General features: G+C 40.4%; 1 protein-coding gene across 1 annotated transcript in view; it reads right to left on the reverse strand.

The window, feature by feature from the left end:
• Positions 1–13,198, reverse strand: part of LOC139718749 (tyrosine-protein kinase BAZ1B-like) — a 46,608-nt gene extending 33,410 nt beyond the window's left edge. Inside the window, exons 1-6 of the mRNA XM_071630215.1 lie at positions 13,036–13,198; positions 6,388–6,560; positions 2,932–3,037; positions 1,566–1,611; positions 822–875; positions 237–332 (exon numbers count right to left, since the gene is read on the reverse strand). Coding sequence (XP_071486316.1) covers positions 237–332; positions 822–875; positions 1,566–1,611; positions 2,932–3,037; positions 6,388–6,560; positions 13,036–13,148 — 588 coding nt within the window. The 5' untranslated portion in view covers positions 13,149–13,198. The remainder of the gene's footprint in view (positions 1–236; positions 333–821; positions 876–1,565; positions 1,612–2,931; positions 3,038–6,387; positions 6,561–13,035) is intronic.
• Positions 13,199–25,205: the final 12,007 nt, after the last annotated feature.

Below are 25,205 nucleotides of genomic sequence, written 5' to 3' on the forward strand. Positions count from 1 at the left end.
GTTTTAACAATTGTATGACAAATGACTCAGATTTCTAACAGCATGACATTTAGTTTATTAAATGCAATAAATCACATAGAATACTAAGTTTGCCCCCGATTAGGGAGTTTTGCTTCTAGTTTGCCTACCGGTATTACAGTTTTACATTTATTGAATCAGATATGACATCAAAATTGACAACGTAAACAGCTAAGAAAAAGACTACCCGCAGATCTCGAAGAAGATGATTTCTGTACCTGACTCTTTTTCTTCCCCCTGGAGGAAACACCGTCATCTGAGGAACTCCCATGATTCTCCTTGTCACTAGAGGGTGACCCACTTACTGCTGAACTCTGGAAATTTAAATATCAAATAATCCACGCTAAAAACTTTTGTCTTCTGTACAATCTGCCAACTACAGGTCTCTATAAGATATCATTATAAAACAGTAGCTTGTTTTATTTCTGCGACCAAGGAATAGTAGAATGAAACAAACTGTACCAAAAGTGAGCTTTTCAACAAAATAAAATTATTGTATTGGCGGCATCCTCTATGTGTATTCACTGCTAATTTCTAGCCTTATACGTATTTCCCATAGTTTGCACTGTTGTACCACTCCCTCCTACGCAACTCTTTGTTGACGACATACAACTTATGTAGGGAAGCAAATTAGCCACATACAATGACAATACACTGCCTATGGTATGTTATAACACTAAAAAGACACACTGTGGTCATGGTCATTTGGAATGATACTGGCAGTACAGCATACACAATGCAGAAGTAAGGAATTTTGTTTGCTCTTTGACACCCTGCCAGGTGGTACATCAAGATATCCCTACCTCACAGCTGTCCCTATGGCTCCGAGCTGACCCACACACTAAAATTGCGCATCGCTACCGGGGCAAACACAAATGCAAAGACAGATCTTGGGTGAAATATTTTGAAATGATTTGCATTGATTGCCTGCTTCATGTCATACAGATAGCCAGGGTAAGCAGCCCCTCACAACTGCAGGTCTCATTTCTCCATCGAAATATTGTGCTATGAAAAACACTGGCACAGGAAATGTTAAATTTCATAAGGCTTTATAGAATCTAAGTACATTTAACTGAGAAATATTTGCAGAGATTAAGGACACCATGCAAATGCTTACAACGGTGGATGAATGTGTGAAGAAAAAAACTACATACGAGCAGCAGAGTGTTCTTTCAAGTTACATGTTTACAAAATCCCATTATCAGCGTCATCACTTTTTCTCTTTTCAATGCCCCTCAAAAAGATTCAAAAGCATTGACACATAGTATTTCAAAATCAAGATGTCTTTACTCCGGTTTGTGTGATGGTCTCCATTATAAGGCTCGCTACATGACATTTCTATTTATCTGTACATGTCAGTCTTTAGAGCGACAGGAGATTTAGTGAAAGGAAGAATGGAATTACTGAAGACAGGGTTACACAAGCAGGTTACATCACAAACTTTTTTGTTTCATGTTGCTCTCTAGTATGATTACTCTAATTTCTACAAGATACTGTAGCATTCTACATCTAAGAGCTGAGGCTACCAGCTACATGTATATACTTACAGATGAACTATTGTCCGTCTCAATTTTCACAACCTTTCCACGAAAGCTTTGTGAAGCAAAAGAGATACAAAAGATATTTTGTTATATTTGCTTTGAGGAAACTATTGAACTCACTCAACAGACAACATATAGGAAAATAACATTTAATGGCTGCAAGCAAGTGAATCAAAATACACTTTTTTTCTTTCATCATAAAATGGTAAATGTAATATCTTCATGTTCAACAAAGTTTAAGCAGGGAGGTGTGAGAGTCACATGGTCTGTACTTTTAGCATTATCATTTCCAGCTACACACTGCACAGTTAGTGTTGCTTGTGTTACTTTGAGAATTTAGATTGTTCCGATCCAACTCACTTCAGATGAACAGATTAGGACAAGTTACATAATTATGTATGTCACTTCACCTCAAAGCTTGATTTGTGACATGAAACATATATGCACTCATCACAATTTCTGATCTGACTGAAAGCCTCTGTAATAGGGTGGGAATGAAAACTTGTTCTTTGTAAGAAAAGAGTGAGTCTTGATAAATAAGATAACCACCTGATGCCAAAATACTGAAATTAAAGCCATTACTAGAAGTGTGTGCAAGAAACCAAGTATTCTTCCTATTGAATAAACAAAGTCACATCAAATTCACTGAAACATGAACCAAACAAAAATGTCATAACAAATCCAGACCAGGACAAGCAACAAAGCTATAACATGTCATGAATACACTATATCAAACTGAATGCAAAAAGAAAAAAGAAAGAAAAAAAAAAGGACTGAAAACGTAACTTGTTGAAAGCTTTGCTACAACCAATGAGGACAAAAAAGGGGAAACATTAAAGCATATCTGAATGGTTGAAGGTAATGGCCCATAGAGCCAGTCAGACTGGCCAGAAAGGCCTTGAACCTCAAAGATAAACTGTCTTGGTTTGAGAAAGAAAGCAATCTACCTGAGCACCAGAATGTTGATTACATCTCAGACTAGGATGACTCACTCAGAGACAACATGGTACAATGTAGGTATCTGTCTGCCATTCAGTAACTTCCTAGTAGAATACGACCATACATTTACAATGTATCTACATGTACCTACGAAGTGTACACTGCACTGTACATTTGCAATGATTCGTTCGAATGACAGTTTCAGGTAACACTTGATCATTTTATCATGTATCAAGTACATTGTAAATATAGGTACCCGAATCATGATGAAATAATGCCTCTGGCAACACTCCATGGCGAAGACATACAAATACTGAGGGTGTGATGAAGTAGGCCAGAGAACTTTTTTCAGTATACATCATACCGTAATCAACCAAATATCTATGAGGAAAGAAAAATCACCTATGAAACTTAAAAAAAGAAGTGCACTTACTTCTTGCCCTTGACTTTGACCTTGAGCTCCACCATATCTCCGATGCTGAAAGATGACTGGAAGGCCTGGTTTATTTCCTGCACCAGACTCTCAATTGTACTTGCATCTGAGAAGTATAGAAATCCATTACATAAACTAGAATTATTGCTACGGCGACTGATATGCCTCCGCCATAATGCATGGTTCTCCTAATAGGTCTATAGTACAATGTCTTGACAATGTGTGATGACAGTTTCACACAATTGGCAAAATATTAAAATGACAGGTTTGACACAAATGTGCTGAATGTTCATTTTCCTAGAACTAGGTTCAATTGGATGAATGATTAAAATGTCAGAGTGCAGGTATTTGGGGAACTGATGATTTTTACTTGACTTTTGACCCTTTATTTTATGCAGTTGAGTTTATGCATTGAGTAATTTTCAAGGTATTGAGAAAAAGTATAATTTCAGTATCAAATGGGAAAATAGCATTATCTAAACCTGGCCTTTGACCTTTGACCTCACAGTTCCAAAGAGAATCATTGTTAGGTTGAACATGCATAAATATGTAAGTTTCATGATGATACCTTGAGTTACTTTTGAGATATGGAGGAAAAAGTGCAATTCAGCACTTTCACTTGACCTTTGACCTTTTGGCAAGAAACTTCCCACAGAATATATATTGGGTAATACATGTATACATCAAGTAAAAAAAAAAAACAACCTTCAGGCTTCACTATCAAAATAGTGGACGACTCATCAAAATCTCACTTAGAATAAATACTGATTAGAATTTGTGAGTTCCTCATGTTTTCACAAGAAAGTGATATTAGCGATGATCACATATATATGCAAACATGGTTACAATGGTTATGTCATCAACTTTTTAAAAGTGCACGAAAAATATGTATGTAAAGAGCAAGGAGTTCATGATCTATAACCTAGCGATGTATAATACTGTCTCTGTCATCACTGCTCATTCATTGCAATGCAACGAAAAAAAAAAAAATCAGTGTAAAGTAAAGGCCGTGTCACACCATAACGCGGGCTTGTGGCGAGGAGGTAGTTTCCAGCACGTAGAAGATTTTCAGCGGGCGAACAAGAATGTTTGCAATTTTCATTCATGCCTTGTCATACCGTACGGGGGAACTTCTGCGGCTTGACTTGCGGGGAAACAAATTTACTCCAAGGAGCTCTCCGCAGTTGGTCCGCACCTGACAGTATCTGGCGCGTAGTTGCCAGGAGGTGCTCACGCAAGTCCGACTTAACCGCAGCCAAGTTTTGAGCATGACCAAAACTTGTTCCGGGTGAGTCGCGGGAATGCCCGTAGAGGTCCACGCAGAACGCCAGTAGGAGACCCTTAGCGGCAGTACTTCCCAGGCAATTCCCACGCAGGTACTTCGCAGTCCCGTATGCAGCCAAGATAATGAAATTCTGTGAGATTTCAGCCATTCCATTAGAGGAATTCCTTCACTAAGTTGTCAGCCCCCACGCGACTGGTACAAAGGTCACACAGTATACTCGCAAGTATAACGCGTCCAGCAAGTAAGACACATGCGCTGACTCGCACAAATCCTTTTCTGCCCTCAGGAATGTCCGGTATGCTAGAAAATCCCTACACGTAACAAGCCCGAGTAGCTTGCCCAGAAAGGTGTGACAGGGCCTAAACACGGTTGCGGGTAAAAAAATATGCGTGCGCACCTCCGGGCGACTACTTTTGAGATACATGCTAGGTACTGTCATGTGCGGATATCTACGGGGACCTCCGGGTAGTCAAAATTGTTCTTTGCAAGTCGCACGCAAGGCTGGTGTGACACGGCCTTTAGTTTTATCTTTACTTAGTCAAAAGAAAGAAAGAAAGAAAACTTGTGTGTGGGTCAGTGGGAAACATTTAAATGACATCATCTCATCTGATTTTCTCATTTTAGGTGATTTCTTTTGACAGAATATAACATGCAAAGTCTTCTTATTAGCCTCTTGTCTTTTCAATTCATGTAAATATTAAGATTGCCAGTTTTGTCCCTCTGAACACAGTTCTAACACTTAGGTAAGGCCCCATCTCACTAGGAAGGCGACCATGGCGACCATGGCGATATGTGACGATTTAAGAAATCGTGGCGTGATCGCCATCCATCTCCATTTTTGGCCTCCGAGGCAATAACACCACGGTTTCTCTACGCTCAACCTGCGCTGTAGGCGACAGTGCCACGATAATGCTACAACGCTGCCACGTTTTTGTCGGTTTTCCAAGCCACCGAGACACGCTGCTTCTGCGATCAAAGCAATTGTATTGCGATATTCATACGCTTATCAAGACCTTGCTACAACAGTGATACGATCAGAGCGACAGTGATACGTTTACGCCGGGCTCATGCTACGATCTCAAGCGATCGGGGTATAAAATGGGTTTAATGATTGAATTTCATCAGGCAGATGTCAGTGTCAAACCAACATGGATATGCAGAATATGGTTCTACCCTTACATCTTAGCATTCTAGAACACACCAGGTAGAACCTGATGTGAAATTGCACTATTAGTTAAGTCATCCATTCAATTAAATGGGGAAAATGTGGATATAATATTAAAGAACTGGCTTACGATTAAACTACAAATCGTATCCTACTATGAGACAATTTTTTGAAGATATTTGAAAATATTACAACTTAATTTACTTTCATTGACTTGCAATATGGTATATGACAAACAAACAATTTAATAAACAGAGTAGATTCGTACTGAGTGTACATGTACTGTATGTGGAAAAATGAATTTTATATGCTTTTCTCCATGTCCACCTTCCTGGTCTGTGCATCACTTTCTTTCGCTCATGGTTGGTTCCTGTTACATAATACTGTGGTAATTGGTAAGTGGTAATTTTTCATGGGCGATGGGGGCCGCTTTTGATGCGCTTGAGTTAAACCTAACGCGTTGCTACCCCATCAGTTACGAATGTGGCGCTTTTAATGCGCTCGTGAGGCGATTGTGATATGCTCCAAAACCACGGCGACCTCGCTACGGAAGTTTCGGACATGTTCAAAACTTCCGTAGCGAGGTCGCCGACCATGGCAATGGTGGTGACCCTCCACGCTTCTGAACCACTCAAGATACGATGGAGAAAATTTAAAGCGACCAAGCCACGATCCGCCGCACTTTGTCAATTTTTGATGATCGTAGCGGAATCGCCGTCTAGTGAGATGGTGGTATAGGAGCACACTGCTACAAGCTCTGTGCTAAAACCGCGAGACTTGGATAATGCTACTGTTGACATTACCATGTCAAAAGGCTTTAACACTGCTGTACACTGGATGTCAAGTAAATCTGGCATATGATCATTCTCAGGTGAATCAAATATATTCCATTGTGATCCTAAATCCTTTCTCTCCCAGGGACTTTGAACAGAGTGTGCAGGATTATTTATTTATTGATTTTTTTTGGTGCTAATGGGCACTCACAGCATGTAAAGATTGAACTCACTATGATGGACACGCTGTAACACCGTCCTCTCCAGATGACTAGGGAATCCACGCAACCTCCTCCTGGCCTCTGCCTCTGACCGCTGGGCTTCCTCAAAGGTCAGACCTGACCGGCCAGTGCACTGGCAAGTCCAGAGAGGCTGGGAATAGACCTCCATCTGGTTGTCATAGTCACTGTCACGTGGACAGCTTCAGTCAAGAAAAATAATACTACCATCTTGGGTTTGGGGGTTATAAAAATAAATCCAGCAAACCTACATTTACAGCTGTACAGTGTACAACCAAAATACAGAAAATTTTGATAATAAAATATCCTCGCATGCTATATCATATGCGGTAACATTGCATAATGTATGATAGAAACCAGAACTGTTACAGTAAATGTTCCACCGTTACCAGATCACACAAGGCCTACCAAGAGCGAATTACCTTGCTCACCTTACAGACTGAACTATGCTGTATAATAGCAAAATATCACATTCTCCTCTCCTATATCATTGTGAATAGGCAGAAGTTACAATATTTCTGTATGTCTCAATGAACTATAAACAAACACTTGGAGCTAAACTCACAACTGTGATGACGGTCTCTGATATCATAAAATTCCATCACAAACTTTGGGAAATGAATAAGAGGGAAAAACACTGTGTAGAATCACCAAGCATGTCTGACCCAACACTGTGGAATACACTACTGTATAAGCTGTTATTTTCGAGAGGGTTTAATTTTCCCAAATTTCGCGAATCACAGTGGGACCGCGAATTTAAAGGGACTGTACAGTACTGGTTGAAGTAAGGATTCATGTTTTGAACATTCCTAAGTGAGATAATGAAAAGCCTCTTATGAAATATGAAAGAGCATGTAATTTTAAGAAGGATTCAACGTTTATTTGATGAAAATTGGTTTTCAAATGGCTGAGATATCCAAGAAAGTGCTAATAATAAAAGGCGACATGCCCCAACTTTATTAGTATCTCTTTGTTTCACCTTGTTTTTGGATATCTCAGCCATTTCAAAACCGATTTTCATCAAATAAACTTTTGATACCCCTTAGAACTGCATGCTCTTTCACATGTCATAGAGTGGTTTCTGAATATCTCACAAAATGTTAAAAGCTAAATCTTCACCTCGACCAGAACTGTACATACCCTTTAACAACATGCAAAAATGACACCATACGCTAAAGTAGTAGTGTGCTTATGTAGGCCTCCGTGTCAATTCGTGGAAACATCTCAGGAAAATGTCCATGACCTCCTCATTCGCAAAAATATTTGTATGCAAAAATAACAGCGTATACAGTATAACACACGTCTGGTAGTTATAACACAAGTCTGTCATTACCACTGGCAAATTTGTGCAGAGTGTTGTACAAATTGCACCAATATTCAAGCATTTTGTGCTCTGTGAACGAAGACATTAGTTCATTTAAAGTATGGTGAACAAGAAATAAAAAAGGACAATATTCATATAATACACAGGGTGATACAAGTCTCTCGGAATAGGAATAATTAACTTTCAGAAGGTAAAAACGAATCAGCCCTGCGCTGATGCGCTGTGCTACATGTACGCACTCAATCCACATACAGCGTATGACACAGTGGGCTCTGTCTATGGAAGGCCGTTGCGGACATAATTCGTTTGGGGCATATGTATGGAAACGGGCATACGGATGCAACTGCCTTTAGCAAATGTTTGCTACATGTAATTGACCAATCAGCGAGTGTTGTTTGGCAAACGTTTGCACAGTGTGATAGCATACAATCGTGCGTTTGCAACTTGTTTTTTTGTTAGCAAACGTATGTTGCAAATTTCCTTCCTTTGATGGGTCGAAGTTCTGTCTCTGCAACACGGCCTCTGATATTGCAGTACGAGTTTCTGATGAACTTTCCAGGAGTTATCCTTGATCTCCCAACGGGAATGAAATCTTTCTTCACTGTTCCAAACCAGTTTTCCATGAGCGTGTTAGCGTCTCTATTGGAACTTGGAGGACAGGGTGTGGAAAGGTTTATATTTCCCTGAGCAAACCGGGACAAGTCACCAAATACGTGCAGGAATCCATCCAAAAGGAAGTCTGCCGGTCCTGGTGTGAAGTAATCATTTCCTACTTCGGTTTGCCCTGCTGCAAGTTCGTCACTCACTCTCTTCTTCTCCTCCTTGAATGCCTTCCACCTCGGTGAGCTCTCTCTGATAGTCCTAAATCTGTTGACTACCATTTCCTTGACAGAAGTTTCTTTCTCACTCTTTTGCACAAAGTCTTCATTGGTAACACCCTTCTGATTCATTCTATTCTTGAGATGTTGCAGAGAGTCCTCTACTTGAGGTGAAGTGAATTCACTCTCTGTCAAACGACAAAGATGGCCGAACGACTCTATTGCCTTTTCAAACTCATGCTCAGTTTGCAGCAGAGCAAAGGCATCGTAGGCAAAACTGCCTTACTCCCTTGTCCTTTGTCACTTCCTTCAGATGTCTGCTCGCATCTTTCAGCATGTCGGCGGCACAGATATGAGGGTATGTAAAACCCTTGATATCTTGTCTAGAAAGACGTCTGTTCATGAGGTTCCATGTCCGGATGAGATACGACTTCATCCCCTCGCTGTTAAATGCATGTAGGGCGGCCTGAATCACCACCCAAGAAAAGTCAACCTCTACTCTCCTTGGGAGCCCGGACTTGAGTTGTTTCCCTTTCGTAATGGAGTTGACGAATCTCGACAGGAAGTGTTTAATTTCCGAGGCATGCTGATCATTGGTCAGCATCTCAGCCACAGGAATGCCAGCCGTACTACTCCTGGGGCTTTTCATCACCAGTGCGTAGTAAAGGACAGTTTTTCTCTGTTGGGGGATTTTCCTGACGATTGACCAGTAAATCTATTTTCAAGGCAACCAATGAAGTTAGCTGTTAGAACCAGCTGATCAGCTCAGTACAGCTCAGTATTGCTCAGATCAGCTCAGTATGGCCAATAAAACTCAAGTGGAAAAGAATTGTGGTAAGTGCAAAAGTTTCAAAAAAAATCTTCGGCTCATTGAAGAAGGCAGATTTAACCATGTTCCAGCTGAGGAACTAACAAGGTACGGTCTGAGATTTCCACGTACACATACATACACTTAGTACCTCCTTGCTCAGATCGGGCGTGAGTACATGTACCTACTGTGCACACTACTTGTGTATATGCAATATATACAAATGCATAACAAAGTACGTGATTGGTCGATCAATTGCATGATATGCGCAGTAAATTAACAGACGTATGGAATGGGGCATACGTATAATAGATAACATGCAAAAATTTGCTAAACACCGTTCAGCAAACTCAAATGCAAGTGTGTTAGGTTGTGCAGTATTTAGGGTAAGTTTGTACACATTTAAAAGTCATTGCAGTGTGAAATGGCATTAGCAACCATGTATGAAAGCAGCAAAACCAAGCAAGGCTCCTGATATGCACACTGTATATGAAATAGCTTGTACGAATACAAGTGTGTGTGGAGACTTGTCCATTCACAACATACTTTTACGTTTAGCTAATTTCCTCAACAGCATGCCATCCAAGCCCAAGGTAACACATACATGTAGTAGCTTCGCTGGTTGGCACCATAGGATTCTGGGATAGTGGTATAATGACACTTAAAAAACTCTCACCAAGGTTTGACCTCCCATGCCAAAATTTGCAAAATACGCAATAGTATAGGTTTTACATGTGGTCAAATTATGGGTGGCTTGTTTTAATATGCACAATCAGAGATTCTAATGCATGCATGCATATCATCACGATTGGTCGGTGAATTTCAAATGTTTTTTTTTTTTTGCTGTCCAAAAGTAGTACTAGATCTGAGTGTTTAAAAGTAGATGTGGTGACTCAACAAAGATGCGAACGGGGACATGAAACACAAATCTTTAATATTATCATCTGCATTTATATCAAATATTAAAAAAAAAATGATGCAGTGTGAAAATCAGATGCAGACGGGGATAAGAAACAAGGTTTCTACTTTCTTTCTTTAGGCAAAGTAAAAAAAATATATACATGTTTAGTGTCCCATTCGCTTCCTTTTTTGAGGCCGCCTGCTTTTTATTTCCCTGTTTAAATGTTAAATAAAAAAGATCTTTTTCCTTGCTGATTTGAAGAAAAGATTGCATTTCATATTAAAAAGATAGCATTGTTATAATTCTAGACTCCCGCAACAACCTTTCAATTTGCCATGAACATTGTTCTGTCTGTAAGAGTCTCAATGATTGAGTTTATTGTAGACACTCCCAAGTATATTTTAGAGTTGCTTTGATATTAAATGTAGCTTCGCCAAGCTAAAAACCTTCTGTGTGCATATGTCCATATTTCAACTGCATGCACTCCCTGCACTATCTGATTTGAGCTGCGTTGCTGTAATTTGAAATATGGTTGGACCTACTCCTCATCGACCACCTAGTAACGTTTATTTGCTTGATAAGAATATTTACAGGTTGTAACACTGAAATTCACGTAAAGAACTTGACCTACGTGATTGAGAAAATCCAGCTCTATCAAATGCCATTGTTCCCTTTTCGATTCAAAGTTTCAGTGCAAAAATATCGCCAACGAACTTGCGTGGCCTCGTTTCAGCTCCCTGCGGTAAATCTCGTTATTAGGATCGACCGCTGTTTTTGCATTGACAATGCACGCAAACCGAGTTGTATTAAACACCGTGTTGTACGAAGCTTTTAAGAAACTTCCATAGACATTACATTGTGCTGTCATTACAATTCGGTGAAAATATTCATTCGAAATTTTGTCCTTGATTAAAACCATTAATGAACAGTGAATTTTCGCGTTTTCCCACACCATCCTCATCAACATTCAAAGCCAATCCATTTTTATGTGCTTTGCGCGCAGAGAAGTGCGTACTAAGTGTTCAGTGCGCCAATTAATACGCGGTCGGTTTAAAAGAAGGTGGTCGATATGTAGTACCCGTACGTACAAAATTGTAGTAGGGCTATCATACAAGTTCCTTGATACAGGATAACAAGGTGCAAATTTACTGATATAATTATCAGGATTTATTCCATGTCACTTTGTCAAAAACACAATGTTGTTTGTTTGTGTTGATAAGAATGCCAAAGAAAGTCGTGAAGCCATGGTTTGCACACACTAGGCCTACTGGATTTTTTTTTTTTGTATCAGCGATTTGTGTTATCTTGTTATTTATGTTTGGTTTTGAATAAATTAACATTCATTCAATGGACATTCAAAGCATCTACACACAGCCTTGTAATTGTAGGCCCACACAACATGCTTTATTATAATACACAGTGTCTGATTGGGCTAACAGTTAGAGCAAACTGCCCATGGCCCATGGCCATATTCGACTACAGTGCACTCCTGTTATAACGAAATGCTCGGGACCGGCAGTTTTCTTTCGTTATAACAAAATTTTGTTATAACCGAACAAATACAATATATAGCAAAAATAAGGAAACCTCGCTTATATCATATTCTGTTTGTTGAATACTCATCTTACACTGTGCAGATATGTGAAACGGAATGGTATACTGTACCTTTTAAATTTCGTTTGGATATTACATTAAAGAGAGCATAAAATTGACGGAAACTGTGCGTGACACACGGAGCGAACACACGGAGCGAACACACCGTGATGTGAAGCGTTCGCCCATGCTTGTTCCGCTACGAATTGTCGAAGGCGATCCACATTTCGTTATAACGGAGCACATTTCTTTTGTTTTTCTTTGTCCGTGGGGCTCGGAAAAGACTTCGTTATAACGAAAATTTCGCTATAACCGTGTTCGTTATAAGCGAATTTTGTACCATAGCCATTAATGGCGATAATTTTGGGACCAGAAGTTTTACTTCGTTATAACCGTGTTCGTTGTAACGGGAGTGCACTGTATCAGTATGAAGGCTAATCTATGCTTTTAAGTTTCGCATGCGGTCAAATTTAGGCACTGGAGAAGATGGAACCTTGGACATTTAATGCCAGATCATGGTTGAACATCTTGACTATACTCTAACCGCACACCAGGCAGGCCAGGGACCCCAACACGTAAATTTACACATCGGTTACAGCGCCCCGGGGGTTAGACTTACTCTCGAGTCTTACCGCACCAGCGATCCAAACACGTGTGCTACTGACTGCCACTGCACACTGGTTTCCATTGAGAATCTAGACCCCAGCTGTATACTATAGATGTAGAGAACTCAAGAGAAGAATCTGACTAGACTCTAGATCCAGAAATCCTTGTAGGACAAGGTTTTCTACTGAACACGAACCCATGGCCTGGGCCATGATCAACCAACTCAAAAAGGCAACTGGGAACTGAGACTCGTCTGAGTCCAGTGCAGTGGCAGTGTCAGTGAGTCAATCAGTCAATGGTCAATAGTCATCACTAAACTGTCAGAAAACTAGACTCTACGTACTTATCGTCTCTAAAGAGTAAAACAATCATAATGTAGGCAAAAATACGTTAAGGGAATATTATCCATTTGTATTTTGTCACTCAACAACGATCCATGGCAAAAAAATACGACGTCAAACGTATGCTATCCGGAAGTAACACACTTCATCCCACACAAATCTAATCACCCATAGACTTTACACAGGGCTCCATGGGCGCAGCCATTTTGATTCTCTTGCAATGAATTTGCGCGAAATTTTTGAAAGGATACACTTTGCTGGAAAACACCTCCTTCGTGAATGGAATCAGAAAACACGGCTCAGCTAGTGTTATTGTCTTCGATAAGACCTTCGGAATGTAGAGTTTTCTCCCCAAAAGTGGCATTTTGGAGAGTTTTTTAACGCCGGAGCCTCCGTAACAAAAGCGCTCGCTTTCAAAATCTGGCGCGAAGGTCCCGGTCGATGACCTTTGATTGAACTCTAAAATTGAAGTGTCCGAGTATTTCGCTGTTTCAACATTTAGAACCGATTTAGATTTTTGGTTTATAAATAATCATATTAAATAAAAAAATTAGCCAATTTTCCTTCAAATTTAATATTTTACATAATGAAAATATTTAATTTGGTAAGTTTTTATAATGATTTTTGACAATTTTATTTTCTAATATTCATCTTAAGAAGATCTTTATGGCTAATATTGCGGCCATTTCAAAGCATTATTCACGTTGTACATACGGTATTACGCAACACATGCAAGATCCTCCACCAGTACCAGAGCTCCATTCACGATTACCAATTCCACGATCTATTTTACGAGGGTACGAATAAGTTACAGTTTCGCTACATTTATTAGGTTTCTAAAAATGAGATCATTAATCATGAGCAATGTCAGTTTGCATGCGATTTTCAAGGAAACTTCAACACCAGGATCACTTCGAGGATCTGGATGACATATGTATTGTAGGATCGTACTGACCACAGAACTCAAGAAGACTCCATCAAGCTTCATTTCAAGTGACATGACACTTGTTCGATAGAACACAGAACGAAAATAATAGCTATGGGAGTGCACAATCTATGGCCCATCTTGGCCTCCGTAAAGCAGGAGGTTTGTGTCCAGGCGTTGGAGGGAAAGGTCATCGCTGTGGACCTGGCAATATGGCTGGTGGAAAGTCAAGTGACAGGACTGAAAGTGATGCAGGGAAAAGTTCTTAAGCCACATTTGAGGTAGGCTTACTGTCTTTGATTTGGGGCGATCAGTGTGATTATCTGATCTGTTGCATTGCTAGCATAGCATATGATTTTATATTTCTATAGTACAAAGGTGTGTCACTCCTATGTTTTAGAGGACAAGAAATGATGCATGATGGGCAATCATAAAACATTCAGCAATTACTTAACTTTCTTTGAAATGTTCTTAATCAATTCAATGATCATATTGTCAAACAGTAACATGTTATAACGTTACCCAAAACCTGTGAGTGTATTTGTGATATGACTGTTAGACACATGTTGGCCTACCTCCTACTAGTTCAGAGTGACTGGTTAGAGTTAGACATCATGATTTGTAATCAGTACAGGTAGGCCTACAATTGAAATGCACTGGCCACTTTTCATACTAAAACCTTGAAATTTTGTTCGTCACACTGCATCATGCATGGAAAGATAATCTTGTGATTTTTTTTTTTTAAAGAAAAAAACCCATAGTGCATTTCCCCCTTTTGGAAAGTTTCAGATTGTGAAGAATTGCGTTTGATCAGTGAAATTCTATCTGTTTGTTTTACTTAAATATTTCTCTTAATTCTCTATTTCTTGCTGCATCCTGAAGAAATCTTTTCTTTCGTGTCTCAAATTTCCTGCGATTGGGAGTCCAACTGGTGTTTGTCATTGATGGAACCCCACCAGAGCTCAAGTGGGAGGAGGTGTCTCGCCGTGTGCAGGCTCGTCACCATGGCAGACAAGTGGGCGGGGCTCGAGGGCGTGGCAATGGTAGAAAGGGACCTAGCAGGTCTCACTTTAAAGGCTGGTTAAATGAGGTAAGTTTGTTGTGCCAATAATTGACCTCCCAGGTCGGAATTATCTTGTTTCAGTTGGCTCTGTTTTTATATAATTGTAAATACCCTCAGGCACCAGAATTTGTGAAGGTGTTAATTCTACACAACTACAGGTCCCTCTCACACAATGGAGAATGATATCCCCGTATTGCAGTGTGAACACTTTCTTGTTTCAGGCAAACAAAAACTAATAACGTTAGATGTATTAAAAATCTGTGCCAAAGGTGTTTTTTTTTTTTTCAGACGACAAAATAATACAACACAAGGATATGATTATTGTCATACCTCATCACATGAATAGGATTTAAAATGGATGAGAAGCTTTTGATGAACAAGGTCACATACATGTACTACATAAGACCAAATTCCTGTATATGAACATGATAGTTACTTCTGTCTTCAAAATCATTTGACACAGATTGTGAGCAGTATGATTTTCCAAAATATGAAGTATGAAATAGATGTAATTTTCATTCTGTCTAAAATAAGTTTGTCTAGAACAAACACAAAAATCTAATTTATGGCTGAACAAGGGCATGATGCTAACTGTAATGTTAAAAGTTCACAAGTCAATCATATAAGTTATGTATTGGTTTGTTGCAGTGCCAAGAGATGTTGGAGCTGATGGGGGTGCCATGTGTCCAGGGCCAAGGGGAAGCCGAGGCTATGTGTGCACTGCTGGATCGTCAAGGGGTGAGGGATTAATAATTCTGGTTTCAGACAGGAAGAAGATACATTGTGGAAAATCTTTCCAACCCTCCATTTGAATGGTTCAAAAGAGAAATTTTAATATCAGAATTCAAATTTTAGGTAAAATTTACTCTATGTGTTGTGTATACTCAAATTTTATCATGTTTGTTAGAATTAAATTGTCTTTTCCTGTGATTTTATTCACTTTACAAAGTTTTTGTCACCACCAGATTGCAGATGGATGTTTGACAGAGGATGGTGATGCCTTCTTGTATGGGGCTCGTACTGTCTACAGAAACCTGAACATGAGTACAGGAAAGGTATGGGTAGCACAATATGACTTTATATTATCAATAAAGCTAGTGATATTTCAACAGATGAAGTTGTGTTTTCCTTTTTGTCTACTTCTTTCCCTTTTACTGTGGAATAAAGTTTTATTTGAACATATTATACTGCTGTATGTATATCTTTTATATGTTGCCTTTATAATCATCACTCCAAGCTATATGTCTACTTCTTTTCCTTTTACTGTGGAATAAAGTTTTATTTGAACATTGTATATGTATATTATATGTTGTCTTTATAATCATCACTCCAAGCTTTTTAATTTTGCGTTTTCATCATATGGATACCAGTAGACATTATCTTTGTCATGTCATATTACGTGCAGGTGGACCGCTACTCTGTGGATGACATAGAGGCCAAATTGAATTTGAACAGGAGGAGACTGGTTGCCCTAGCTCTCTTCCTTGGTTGTGACTATCTGCCAAAAGGAGTGCCAGGTATGCTTACCATGCCCTTACTTTGATATATTGATTTGATTTGATTTGATTTGATTTGATTTGATTTCTGCATTTTTGCAAATTTCTCAAAATTAATCATACATATTACAAAAAGTGAATATACATGTATGTATGATCATGCATGCCAGTCATAGAATATAATGTATGTTAATTGTAGTCATTCCTGAACAAATGAAAAATTATTAGGCGTTTTCACATCAGCCCGATAAAAATCCAAGCTCGAGATATTTTTTGATTTCCCAAGTCAGAAAATAGCGCGCTATTTCGAAACATCGGGCTGATGTGAAAACGCCTAATGACTATTTAATCATTAATTATTCAAGTATTTATGCAAAAAATGCAGGAGACTGCCATCTCATGCAGAAGCTTGATTTTGATGAAGGCCTCTAAGAATATGGTTTACTTTTGATTACAAATCATTTCATTGGAATCTTTTGTTTTTATTATTTAATCAGGAAGTAGAGACAGTTACAGACTATTTAAAGACAGTTACAGACTAAGACATGACAAAATCTTGAATGCTTGTTCAGTGCTTGTTTAGACTTTCAAAGAGATCACTTTGCATGGTTTACAATACATATGTTTCTGATTTTCTCTCCTGATCAGGGGTGGGCAAAGAGTTGGCGATGAAGTTCTTCATGACCCTGCCAAGGACAGAAGACATTCTGGTCAGACTACAGGGTTGGAAGGATGGACTGTCTCCTGATGCACAAACCATAGAAAGGGATATTAGGAAGTAAGTTGATGTAACATTTCACATCTAAAACATCGTTTTTAAAAGGAAATTGTAGACAGGAAACAAGATTTCCAGAGGTAAAAATGAAATTTAAAAAGAGAAGAAATCAAGCTAAAGTCAGTTTTATTTTGGAATTACATGTATTCCTACATGCTTGTTGAGAAGATGCTTCTTCTTAATATGTATTTGACAACTGTATGACCTTTAAGAGTATCATGAAACACTATGATTTGATCTGCCAAATTTGAAGAAACCTGCTATAGGTATGATTGATGCACATTTATATAATTTTTGTGACCTTGTTTGACAGGGATGCTAATGCTTGATTTATGTATAAACAACATCAAACAAGAAATCTATGTCTCATTGAACAGAAAGTCATTAAAGGTTGATGGATTTCCCAATCAAGATGTCATCAACGAGTTCCTCCTTGATAAAGAGAGAGAACCCTCCCGCCAGCTCCAGTGGAAGCGACCACTTTTGACCCACTTACAGGTAATCATCTTATATCATCCATACTTTCTATCTGAAACCTTCAACAGTTTGAGGATTTCATTTGCTTGCTCTTAGTCTGTCTTTCTCTATTTGTCGAAACGTTATTGGCCATACATGTATATGATACATGTGTATACAAATTTTTAATGTATTTTCACTTATCTTGCAGGTTTCATGCTATTTGTGAAATCAACAAAAATAACACAACAAAATATTGTTTCCTGTACAACTTATGCAATATGAATTGTTTCTAGATTGAAGAAATTTTTTTACTTAGCTACACTGTATTTGCATGGGATATTTTTTTTTTTCTCACTCTGTCAAAGTGGTAGTAGATTGCAAAGTTAGCTGCTCATGATGATACATTGTATTGTACAAGGGAACCTTGTCATGAGGTTCGATATAGTGAGGTCATTTCACAGGTCCCATTCCTTTTACATTTTTTTTGGTTTTTATCCCTGATAAAATGAAATACAAAAAATTAACCAGGAAATTTCATGGTCCCAAGCAGCACATTACAATGAGGTTCCCTGTGCAAGTCCTCATTCATGAAATATATTGCTTGTACAATAGCTACCTGTATACAGCGAATACATGTATTGTGTTTTTCATCCACCAGCACTTTAATCTTACGAAAATGGATTGGCTAATGGAGTACACAGAAGAAAAGGTTGTTCCACTTCTGACCCTATATGACCTCACCCATGTGACTTCAAACTTGATGACAGAATGTTTGCAGCCAGCTGCTGTTGTCAAGATGAGAGTGAGGCAAGGTGTCCAGTGTGTGGAGATCAAGTGGCATAAACCAGGTAAAATAAGACGGGTCTGAGACATTACAGTGTGTGTAGAGTTGTGTGGTTAGTGTTAGAGGGTAACAGATCTACTGACTACCAGCTGGGACGACCCAAATAAAGAGAATATCACGGCGAATCTGGCGTTTCACTTGTAGCTGTTTAATCTGTCATTTCTGGTGTGTTCACAGTACATTCCAACAACAGGGGGCGCTAGACCACATTAGTGGTCTACAACACTACATCACCCTTTTCCTTTTGTTTTTGTTTTTGTTTTTGTTTTAACTTCAAACATCCATCATTTTTTTTTTTGTATTAAAACTTATACAAAACCATTCTTTCAGAAACGTATGAAATCTGTGCTGTGTCTGTACAATGCACATTATCAAAAATATGGTTTCTTGTTCATCATTTTTTTCAAAAGGTTTCTTTCGAAATAACTCCAGAATTGCAGAAGTTTTGGCTTGAAACACTTGAAACAATTAAAACACGATAACTCTTAAAACACCGAAGTGCTTAAAACACTTGACAGCATAAGGGTGAACTTCACGTTCCAAAAGCTTCACAGTCTGGTAATTGTCTAATATAAGCGCCATATCTTGAGAGTGTAAAAATATGTATAACAATCTGGTGAATAAAACAGATTGTTGGGTTCACAAAAAAGAGTTCAGAGTTCAGAGTTCAATGTTCAGAGTTCAGAGTTCAGAGTTCAGAGTTCAATATTGTGGTGTACCGAGCAGGATACTTGCAACCAGATCAGCATAGCGTAAAATGACCGCGGATTGTGGAGTCCAAAGTTCATATCATGCAATCATAAGTCCAGCATGAACTTTCATGTAGTGTCCATTCAATCTTCCTGAATGTTCAAACTCTTTAGTTCACCAAATCTTTCCTTTTTGTTTCTTTTCTTTTTTTTTCTTTTTTTTTTTTGAAAAACTAAACAAGTAAAACCAAAAGGTCTAAAATCTACAAAATAATACGGCAACCGCTCAACGTTCATGGTCGTAGGATCGAACCGGCAGTCGACGTCATCTACCGGATCGTCACGCTCACATCTCGTAGTCCTGGAATCGAACTGGCATTCGACGTCGCCTACCAGATCGTCGCACTGGGGTCCTCCGGAACGGTCGTTGGGGTTGGTTGACATCGCCTGCGTTGTCATCTGCAGGTAGAGCATCGATGTCGACGTCTCGTCGGTCTGCGATGTCGTCGACATCAGAGTCAGGAGGGTCGTCATCATGGCGTACCTCTGCATTCACCTTCTTGAAGAACGAAATGTTCCTCTTTGTGACGTAGTTACCTCTCCTGGCTACGACAGAGTTGCCTTTTCTGCTGACAACGATCAGTGGTCTGTGGTCAAATGGAGAGCTAGCCTTTGACGACTTTGGCTGCCTGACCAGTACAACATCACCTGCTTTCACCTCACTGTGTTTGCTGTTCATAGCTTTGTCAGCATACTGTTTCATCCTTTCCTTTTGGATGTTGTCTCTGTTTCTCATGTTGCTCTCTGCGTCCACTTCATGCAGGGGAAGCGTGATTTGTGGCAGCTCACACTTCATCTCTCGTCTGTTCAGGGCTTGGCACGGTGATGAATTCGTTGTCGAATGGGGTGTGGCTCGATAAGCTCTGAGAAACTTGAAGAGTTGCTGCTTCCAGCTTCGTCTCTCAGTATGAGCTGTTCTGATGACTTTCACAAGGGCTCTGTTAAACCGTTCAACAGCTCCATTAGCTCTAGGCCAGTATGGCGTCACCTTCCTATGGTTGAACCCGAGGTGATCGGCAAATGCACTGAACTCATGGCCACTGAATGGAGGTCCATTGTCACTTTTGACGGTAACCGGCACACCTTGTCGAGCAAATATAGCGTCGAGGGCAGGAAGAGTTGCTTTGGCTGATGTCGAAGAAACTATTTCCACTTCCGGGTATCTGCTGTACTCGTCGATTACAACTAGCAGGTATTCACCTGATGGTAGTGGACCGAGAAAATCAGCCGAGACTTCTTGCCATGGTCCATCTGGGAGGTCCGTCATTCTGAGGGGTTCTGGTCTCTCAGCTCCATCTGATACGGCAGCTTGGCAAGGTATGCATGACCTCACCTTTTCTTCCACCATCTGATCCAGCCTTGGGAACCAAACCTTTTCTCTGAGGAGGCTCTTTGTTTTCACTATTCCTTGGTGTGAGGCATGGGCCAGGTCTACTGCCTTGTTGACCAATTTTGTTGGGAGTACTAGTCTGTTTCCCCTGAGGATCACACCTTCATGCACCGAAAATTGTTCTTTGCTTGACTGGTATGGCTTCAGTTCTGGCCTGTTCCAATGTTCATGTCTCTGTGTCTCGATGGCTGTCATCAGAAGTTGGAGATTCTCGTCTTCCAGTGTGGCTTGCGTCACTTCAGCCAATGTCATAGCTTTGGGTACTGCATGGCTGCAGACATAGTTCAGGTACTGGCTATCTCTGTCTGGCGAGCATGCTTCTGCTTTGTCTGGATGTCTGCTCAAGTAGTCGACTGGGTTTTCCTCATCTCTGCCAGGTCTGTACACCAATTTGCAGTTATATGGCATCAGTCTCAGTCTCCACCGTTCGATTCTGGCAGACATCGGGGTTTGCTTCTCAAAGATCCTGAGCAGAGGTTTATGGTCTGTGATGACCTGGAATTGAGCACCGTACAAGTAGAGGTGGAATCGTTCCACTGCCCACACAACAGCAAGCATCTCTCTCTCCGTCTGGCAGTATCTGGTCTCTGTGTCTGTCAGAGATCTACTTGCATACGAAATTGGTTGGTTGTTTTGACAGAGCATCGCACCAAGGCCTTTGGGGCTCGCATCCACCAGCAGTAGTGTGGGTTTGGTTGGATCAAAGTATGACATTGTCTGTGCGTTTGTCAGTACCTCTTTCAGTTTCTCAAATGCTCTGATTTCCGGCTCTCCCCAAGTCCACTGTACATCCTGATGAGTCAATGCTCGAAGGGGTGCTGTAAGTGCAGCATAGTCCGGGATGAATCTGGATATGTAGGATGCCAGGCCTAGTAGTGACTTCATCTCTTTGGCATTCTGAGGGGCGTCAGCATTGATTATGGCCTCGATTTTCCTTGGGTCTGGGCTCAATCCTTGCCTGCTGAAGACATGGCCATAAAATGTCACAGAGGGTTGTGAGAATTGACACTTTTCTCTCTTGAGTCTGACATTGTGAGAGTTGAGTCGATCTAGCACTGCTTTCAGTCGGGAATCATGTTCAGCCTGATTTTTCCCGTAGATGATTATGTCGTCTGACACATTTTTCACACCATCTAGTCCACTCAGGAGTTCAGCCACGGCAGCCTGAAAAATTTCACTAGCCGAATTGACCCCAAACAGCAATCTCTTGTATCTCCTGAGGCCAACATGAGTGCTGAATGTTGTGATGTATCTGCTGCTTTCATGTAACTCAAACTGGTGGTAGCCTGCTGTGAGATCGAGAGTGCTGAAGACTGTTGCACCATTCATATCCTCTATGAGTTCATCCAGTGTCGGCATTGGGTGTCTCTCTCGTTCTATGGCACGATTGGCTTCTCTCATGTCAATACAAATGCGTACCTGACCGTCAGATTTCGGTACTACAACAATGGGGCTGATCCAGGGTGTAGGTCCATCAATTTTCTCAATTATGTCCTCTTTCTCTAGTCTCTCCAGTTCCTTCTCCACGTCCTTTCTCGTGTGGAACGGGATACGACGATGCTTCTGTTGCTTTGGTCTCACCTCGTGATTGATGTGTAGTTTGATTTGCTTTCCCTTCACCTTTCCTGTGCCCTGGAAAAGTGTGGCATACTTCGTGAAGATTTCGTCAGTCAGAGTGGTACTTGTAGATACCTGGTTGATGGTGATCAATTGGAGCACGGATGCAGTCTCAAAGCTCAGCAAGTTGCCTGTGTTGGACTTCACGACAAAAAATTCTGCATCACAGCGTGTGTGTTGTTTTGTCTGGAGAGGCACATTTACAACACCAATGACTGGAATGGGCTCATCTGATCCATACGGAAAAATGTGCGAATGGGCCTTATGCAGTATGAACTTGTGCGTAGTTTTCAGGTCATGGAATGTAGGCGCGTCCATGATATTTACTGTTGCCCCAGAATCGATGATCACCTCCATTCCTTTGTCACCAACCATCAGCTGTGTAGTGGGTAAGTGCTTGTGTCCGTTCTGAGCACTGTAGATTTTGTCTCGAATGGTGAATGAATACTCATCGTCTGGTTGGGTGACACTGGTTCCAGTCACATCATCACCATCCTTTACATTGTTGATTTTCCCTCTCCGTGATGAGGAACGGCATACTTTGGCGAAATGACCCATCTTGTTGCACGCCTTGCACTGCTTTCCTGCTGCTGGGCAGGACGTTTGATGAGGGTATGGGCCTCCACAGTAATAACATGTCCCAGAAGGCTTTGGCGTCGTTTGAGGACGTGTGGCATTTTGGTTATGGACATGTTGCTTCTGGCCGTCCTGTTTGTAACTTCTGAATTGGGATGACTTATTCGCCCTTTGGGGTCTGCGGCCCCTATTCCGCTGAAGACTGCGACCTCTTGTAGCATTGACAGCGTTGTGAGTGGTGTCAGATGATTCAAAAGCTCTGGCCTGTGCCTCACTGGCTTCCAAAGCCCGCCCAATATCCAACAATTTAGTCAGTGTTAGGTCGTCCCCCTTACTGAAGGCTTGCCGACGGAGCTTAGGAGATTGACAGTGGGCGATGACTTGAGCCATTATCTCCCTATCAGTATCCGGAAACTTGCAGTTTTTCGCCAGCATGCGAAGGCGAGTGACATACTGATCAAGGGACTCGGTTTGTTCTTGCTTTCCCTGCCTGAAGATGTACACTTCATACATCGAATTGGACTTCGGCTGAAAGTACTTGTTTAAGGCATCGACCGCTTTGTCATAGTCATCATCGTCACCAACGTTTTGGAGAGTATCAAAGATTTCGTCCACCTTCGGTCCAGCATAGTGGAGCAAAAGGGCTCGTTTTCGTTTGGCTGAAGAGATGTCTAGTGCCACCATTAAACGTTCAAAGCGACTAAGCCACTTGGTCCATTGAGGGCCAGGATTATTGTCAGTCTCAACAAATGGTGGAAAAGCTGGTAAGACACTCATTTTACTTGTGTACTCGTATTCAAACAAACGAAGGCTAGGATTACTGGTACTCACTCAGCTCACTGTAATGTGACGACGTCATGCACACGTTGACACCATGGAAGACAATGCATGGGACTACAGGGATGAATTACTGCATCGCTATCACGTAGTGGAAGCATTCGTTGGGGCCCGCTGATCTACAGCAAACATGGGCTCGTAAGCACATTACAAACTCCTCGTCGCCATTGTAGAGTTGTGTGGTTAGTGTTAGAGGGTAACAGATCTACTGACTACCAGCTGGGACGACCCAAATAAAGAGAATATCACGGCGAATCTGGCGTTTCACTTGTAGCTGTTTAATCTGTCATTTCTGGTGTGTTCACAGTACATTCCAACAACAGGGGGCGCTAGACCACATTAGTGGTCTACAACACTACAGTGTGTATGTCATAAAAAAAAAAAAAAATATGTTGGCCACTACGAAATTACATGTGACACTAATTGATTTCAATACCTGTAATGATTTAATTCTGAGCAATGTAACCATTTAACCCGTTCCTTCCCATGGCGTCTAGTGATATCAGGGAACCTGTATACATGTACCAGGTTCTACTGCACGTGTGGCCTAAATTCAAGTAAATTTGTGTTATGCTGCCCAGAAAGATGGCTTTGATAGAAAGATAACAGTTTCTTTATCAATATTTGTTCTCTTGGTATGAAAACTGTGAGTATCATTGCCTACTGTATTATTTTTTTTTCTCCCAGGAAGTGCATGCTTGTTTTGCTATAAAACTTGAATAAAGATGTACATGTACTTAGAGATTTTTATTTTGGCTGACCCCATTCAGGTGCCTCTTTTGTGAAGAACAAAAGAGTTTGTGCACCCACCAGTGAATGCTGTATACCTCACGCCCGATCGGCACATATTTTCATTGTTCCATGGCACATGTAGTTGACTGTGATGAAGGGATACATGTACCGCTTGATTGCTTTCGCACAGGTGGATTACCAACCTGTCCGTTCTCTGTCAACCTGCAAAAAGAATCACATTTTGGGGCATTGAAAGCTCTCAGAAAATTGCGAAACAGGTTAAAATGTGAAGGGTCTCCCCCATGGTCAGTGTTTGAAAATGTTTGTACTTCTTGGCTACCAGTTTACACCACCCAAGTAACAGCCTACATTGCAAATTAATCTTCATATTAAATACAGGATCAAACCTGTCCAAATGCATACTACTTTGTGTGAAATCACCACAAAGTTGACACTGTTTGAAGCCTAATTGTTCTCTCTTCACTCCCCATTCCTCTACCCACCTATCCCCAATAGAAACAGACAAGGAGAATGGGGAAAACACTGACCCGTACTACACAACCATTGAAAACAGAGATCTCTTTGCCAGTGTGTACCCAAACATGATCCAGGAGTACATGACATCAAAGGAAAGCAAAAAGACAAAACGTGAGTTTGTGAACTCCCCACCTTCCTCCCTCTCTCTTTCTTTTCCCTATAATTCTATCCCATTAAATTTCTGTTAATATCAATAAGATTCTAGTTATGAATTGTAGTGTGCACTGTGAAAAGAGATTTGGACACAAAATCAAATCAGTGATAGATTTGCTCTTGCATTTTCCATCTGAAAAATTAAATTGAAAATCAAACTCAGGTAGCATTTGATTATTTGATCTTAAGATCCAAGAAAAACCCTAAAGTACCTTCCATCTTAATTCAGCAGACAGTGTGTTGTTTGTTCTTATAAATAAGTGTAAAC

This window comes from Diadema antillarum, unplaced genomic scaffold (genome assembly GCF_040938485.1).
Source record: "Diadema antillarum isolate AM-2024a unplaced genomic scaffold, OU_Dant_1.0 scf00000099, whole genome shotgun sequence".
Taxonomy (NCBI): Eukaryota; Metazoa; Echinodermata; class Echinoidea; order Diadematoida; family Diadematidae; genus Diadema; species Diadema antillarum.